The 6266-nt window shown below is 29.6% G+C and overlaps 1 protein-coding gene across 1 annotated transcript in view; it reads left to right on the forward strand.

The window, feature by feature from the left end:
* LOC100164176 (serine protease lint) overlaps nucleotides 1-6266 on the forward strand; it is a 59695-nt gene that overhangs the window by 27711 nt on the left and 25718 nt on the right. The window contains exon 2 of the mRNA XM_001944295.5: nucleotides 5307-5468. Coding sequence (XP_001944330.2) covers nucleotides 5321-5468 — 148 coding nt within the window. The 5' untranslated portion in view covers nucleotides 5307-5320. The remainder of the gene's footprint in view (nucleotides 1-5306; nucleotides 5469-6266) is intronic.

Genomic DNA, 6266 nt, shown 5'->3' on the forward strand with positions numbered 1-6266 from the left:
TGCCCCCCCTTGTTCACTCCCTCCCAAATGACGCCACTGACTAATGATTAGTCACTACACACACAATCAGACTCACGATGGCAAAATCGAACCCCTTAAATATGGCTTGTTTTCAACAGTCTAAACAATATGTCAATATAAGAATATATAATCGAACAATAAACTACATAGTCGTAGTAACTAGTAGTAGCCAGTAGGTTACAGCGCAGTGGCTGTAATATGTCAAACAATAATTTTAAAAATAACACGTAGATATCACGAAAACAAGGTCAATCATGGACCACAACAGTAAACAACGTTCTCTCCCAATTAAAGTACCTAATAGTCTTATATGGACGTAATGGTTGCCATTGGTTGTCATTGGCTTTCGGGCAGATCGGTTACAAGTTTGCATCAAATCGAATTTTCGAATATTTCCTATACCAAGGTGAATGAGTTCCACTTTGTCTGCGATCCGACGTAGTCTGCAGATTGCCTATACCAGCCACCAGGGAGGCCGAGTTGCACTTACTTCAGCAAGTTACACCCAAAAGGAGTTGAATAATCATAATTTTTTAAGAGTTGCCATTTTTACGGGCAACAAAGTACACGGGATCAGCTAGTAATAATATAAAAAGCAAAATTATGTTTATTGATATAGGTAAAATACTAAAATATAAAAAAAACGCACGCTAGTAAAAAATATGTTAATTTGACTTTACGGCTTTTTTTTGTTATATTTGTAGGAAATCTTAAGTTGAATCTTGTAATCAATTTTCAAAGCTAGGTATGAATAGAAACATTTTTATGAATTTCTTACTTATAATAATTTACCAATTTTTGTGATATTAACATTTTAAATTCAGACGCTCGTACATTTTTTTTGAAGATTTACGCACAAATTTTTAGATTCTGAGTGAAACGATGAATGTATTGATTTTACAATGATGTGTGTTTTTTTTATTTTTTTTATTTTTTATTTTTTTTATTTTTTTGTGTCTGTGTACACGATAAGTAGTCGAAATAATGCTACGATTTTCAACTTCAGTATCTTGTTCGATCAGAAAGTGAATATCGTTGGTGCATTGGGGAGGTCAAAATTTAAATTTCCCAGTGGTTTTCAAAAGCGCCGGGAAAAACAAAAGAAAAATTAAGGAAAAACGGGAATTTTTACGCAAAATCGATTTTTCACAAAATTGAATTTGGTTTTTGGTGTAACTTTAAAAAAAAATACCGTAGATACATGAAATTTTGACTGAATGTTTATCTTAGCATCTTCTATACACCATAACATTTTCAAAATATTTTGATGTATTTTGAGCTCTTTACGGACATTTTTATTTTCCATTTTTTTTTAGTTTTTTTTCTAAAAATATCAATAAAATTTTATTTGTTGGATAAAAAAGCTTGAAAATTTAATAGAAGGCTCCTAGTATATTGTTTCAAAGGCAGATGAAAAATATTAAAAATCGTTAGTCACAGTTTTTTTTTTTAAGCATTTAAAGTTCAAAAAATGACAAAATATGGAAAAATCACGAAAATTTGCAAATTATTTCGAGTTATAAATTCATAAAAATTTTTCTTTTTAAATCTAAGATTTTAAAATGTAATACAAGATTCCTATATAGGATATTCTACCTTTACCAAAAAAAAAATGTCTATAAGAAAGTCAAATTAAATTTTTATGATCGTTTGAAATTCAAATTTTTACAACATTGGATATTCACTCGATTTCTCATGTAGCGATTTCCTTATTTTGTTCTAATTCAAAAACGAATAACTGCAGATACATGAAATTTTTATTGAATGTTTATAAAAGCATTTTCTATACACCATACAATTTTGAAAATATTTTGACTCTTTTTGAGCTGTTTACGGACATTTTCAGTTTTCAATTTTTTTAGTTTTTTTTTCTATAAATATCAATTAAGTTTTATCTGTTGGGCCAAAAAGTGTATAAATTTAATACAAAGCTCCTGATATATTGTTACAATATCAGTTGAAAAATATTAAAAATACATAGGCACAATTTTTTTTTTATAAGCATTTAAAGATCAAATTTTAATTTGAAAAATTATTTTGTAGTTAAAAATTTATAAAATGTTCAATTTTTGTATCTAAGAATTGAAAATTTAAAACAAGATTCCACGCAAGTAATTAATTCTGTTACCAAAAAATCTAAAAAATATATAAGCACAGTTTATTTTTATAGTCATTTTAAGTACAAATTTGGACGAAATTACATATTAAAAACCTAGGATAACTATTTTAGTTATTTTGTTGTGATTGTATAATATTATTCGTGGGTACTTGAAACTTCTAAAGTATACTATTATATATCTATGATAGTACCACGGTTTTTTGTTGATGTATATCGCGTTATAAGTACTAATAGATATTATGATATGATTAATTTGGAATTTATTATATGTACCTATTATAGATCAATTTTTTTAAAATACTATAGACTATAATATAATATTATATCTTATACCTAGACTGACATACCGTCTCCGCTCAGAATCGTTTTTCTTATACAATGATATTATATCATTGAATTCAAATTTAATACCATCCATTATACAGTGACCCACTTGTAAGCTACTGTACAGCAGAGCGACATCCACTTACCCACCTTTTTTTTTAGTTTTTTTTTCTATAAATATCAATTAAGTTTTATTTGTTGGGCCAAATAGTGTATACATTTAATACAAAGCTCCTGATATATTGTTACAATATCCGTTGAAAAATATTAAAAATACATAGGCACAATTTTTTTTTATAAGCATTTAAAGATCAAATTTTGACAAAATTTATCAAATTTTAAGTTGAAAAATTATTTTGTAGTTAAAAATTTATAAAATGTTCAATTTTTGTATATAAGAATTAAAAATTTAAAACAAGATTCCACGTAAGTAATTAATTCTGTTACCAAAAAATCTAAAAAATACATTTACACAGTTTATTTTTATAGTAATTTTAAGTACAAATTTGGACGAAATTACATATTAAAAACCTAGGATAACTATTTTAGTTATTTTGTTGTGATTGTATAATATTATTCGTGGGTACTTGAAACTTCTAAAGTATACTATTATATATCTATGATTTTACCACGGTTTTTTGTTGATGTATAACGCGTTATAAATTATAAGTACCTAATAGATATTATGATATGATTAATTTGGAATTTATTATAGGTACCTATTATAGGTCAATTTTTTTTTAATACCATAGATAAGTATATATATGTCTAATACCTAGACTGATATACCGTCTCCGCTCAGAATCGTTTTCTTATACAGTGATATATATCATGAATCAAATTTAATACTATCCATTATACAGTGACCCACTTGTAACCTACTGTACAGCAGAGCGATATCCACTTACCCACCTTTTTTGTAGAGGTTATGGTTGGTTGAGGAACACGTGTATGTGGGCCGAAGATTTGTCACTAAAAACCCGGGTGGTCACCCATCCGGGAACTATAGTGACACCGAACGACGCTTTACCTCATACATGTTAACGACTGAAGCCAACCACCTAGCCATATCAAACCACAATCACTGTCTTACATTTCAAAATAGGGTGTAGCTATTTGAAGAGCAAAATTGGAGGGAGCTGATCCGAGGGGGCCCAAAAAAAATCCCTCCCCCCAATCACGCCAAAAATAGTAACAGAATACAATTTTTGCAATAATAAATATATATTAAATACTTTCCGTACATTGTGTTTTGTTGTTCCTACATAATATTGACAAATTAAAGTGAAGAAAAATATATTTATACTGTTAAGCCAAATATATTTTTATTTATTTATTTATTTTATTGCTTAAAATTTTACATTTACATGTTCTACAATCACAATGATTAAATTGGATGAGGATTTATTGACGTGAAGGACTAGTCACCCATTGACGGAAGGCCACGATAAAAATCTAAGACAGAAAATTAGAAATTATTGAAAACTTATAATTGAAAACCACGTACCTACTTTAACCATCGAAATATAGTATTTATATTATTAATATTCTATCAAAACTTAGTAGCCATTTTCGAATTTTCAATTACCAATTTCAAATATCATGGAATTATCATGAGTCTATGAATATAATTATTAGTTTATATAAAACCAGGAACATCTTAAAGTTTAAACAGAAAAAAGTTTGAATTGTTTAGTTCAGTTGATTTTTTTTAAACGATTAATGACTATTATTAATATACTGTTTTTATGTTTACTAAATAATGGAATGTTTAACACGATTTGTATGTGATTTTTATTTATTTAACATTTTTTTATCTGCACCGGACATCAAATTTCTTAGATCCGGCTCCATGATGGGGCGGCTATGTTAAAGAAGTCTTTGAGGTTAGGTTACCTAAGGTTATCGCAGTTGTTAACCGATTCCCATATAGGTATTTATCATTAGCGAAATTTTAACAGGTCGTGCGTGTTTGAACTGAGATAAATTCTTGATAATTGGAAATCACGCGCACTGTTTTGTTTGTGGTTCACGAAAGGCAGCCACCATTTATTTGCACATTATTTTATAAACAATACTTAATTACCAACAGAAGTATACACTTCTGTGTACATATATTATTAATTATTTATTATACGTGTTTGCTGACACCGAACACACCCGACGTACACACTTTCGTCGATTTAAAAGTATTGCGGTCTGTGACGGACCTATATACAGCCACGATACGTTAAAAATAAATTAAACTGTCTACGACTAGGAATGCTTAAAATTCATATATCACGGTATTATTATCTTTAATGATATATTTTATGATCTTTGCTGGTTATACTGCATGTCTCAATCTAAAATTCTGGGATCGCGAACTTATATAGACAATCTGTGCACAATATAATATTATAGTTAGGTTCCTCGCTGTAGGCAGGTAGCCTATTTATTATTATTATTATTATTATTATTATTGGTTATTTAATTTATTTTTATAACATTATAGAGTAATATAAGTATACCTATACTTGGCATTAATACAGGATATTGTTTTTTGAATTTATTTTTACTATTAGAAGACGCTTTTAAACTAGGAAGTATAAACTATAAAGTATTATTGGAATTTAAAGAAATTAAAAATTATATAACCGAAGAGAGGGTTGACACAGGTATGAGCAAAAATTGTAAGCTGGTGGGTGCGTACACGATGGAGCGACGGTTGATCTACTTATTTTTCACCCTTAAAACGGATTCAGATGTAAAATATCCGAGTTACTAATGTCTAATTACCATGATAGTTTTAAGATATCCGACCCTCGAATATTATTGTCAACGATTGGAAAATTTGTTACAGAATGATACCTCAGCATGTCCCAGGATCGCTTGACCGCTCTTCGGCTGCTGTCGTACTGTTGGCTGACCGTCATGTTGCCGCCCAACACGTTGGCATTTAACGTCGTCTACAACAAGGAACCGTCATCGTCTTCTTCATTTCAGTCATCAGCTTTCTACCAAAGTACACAATTTTATATGGCAATTACGTAGTTGTTGGTGTGCGCAGCGTAATAGAAAAATTAAAACAAATTTGATTAATTTTCCAATCATCTTTATGCTCCATACAATTTTTTTTTTTCATTCCAATATCTTACACACAATATTTATTGATAGTATTGACTATCGGTTATTGGGTTTTGGACGGGCTAAACCACATGATTATAATATATTCAAATTTTTTACATATACCTATTTCACTGCGCCCGCCACTGATTAGCACAATACTTAACGATGTAAAATGTTCTTAATAATATATAATCGTAATATACTGCTTCAGGGTGGATCACAAATACCTACTCATTTTATAAATAAATAATTTTACCAATTTTTAAAATCTATTGTCTATCCAGGGGCGCCATTTGGGGGGGGGGGGGGCAGGGTGTGCACTCGCACACCCTGTAATTTTGGTGTCCACAATTGGCCTAGGCCTAATTAATACTATGGCCAGATGGCCTTCAGTTTTCCAATCTTTAATTGTGCATGCACCACAGCTATTCACTGATGATCATAAACAGGGCTCGTAAGTTCATGCATCTGCATGTTTTTTTTGCTACACAGGAAAACATGCTAGCTGAGATACAAATCCATTTCATAACAATAGTAATAATAATATGAAGTTTGATAGTGCATGTTTTTGCATGTTTTGGGTGTAAAGGCATATTTGGCATATAGGTAGTCGATTTTTTACAGTCGTTAGTGCATATTATTTCATAAAAATATTTGAAATGTTTCTTGTTTCTTATTTACTTTCCTGTTTACA

This window comes from Acyrthosiphon pisum, chromosome X (assembly GCF_005508785.2).
Source record: "Acyrthosiphon pisum isolate AL4f chromosome X, pea_aphid_22Mar2018_4r6ur, whole genome shotgun sequence".
Lineage (NCBI taxonomy): Eukaryota > Metazoa > Arthropoda > Insecta > Hemiptera > Aphididae > Acyrthosiphon > Acyrthosiphon pisum.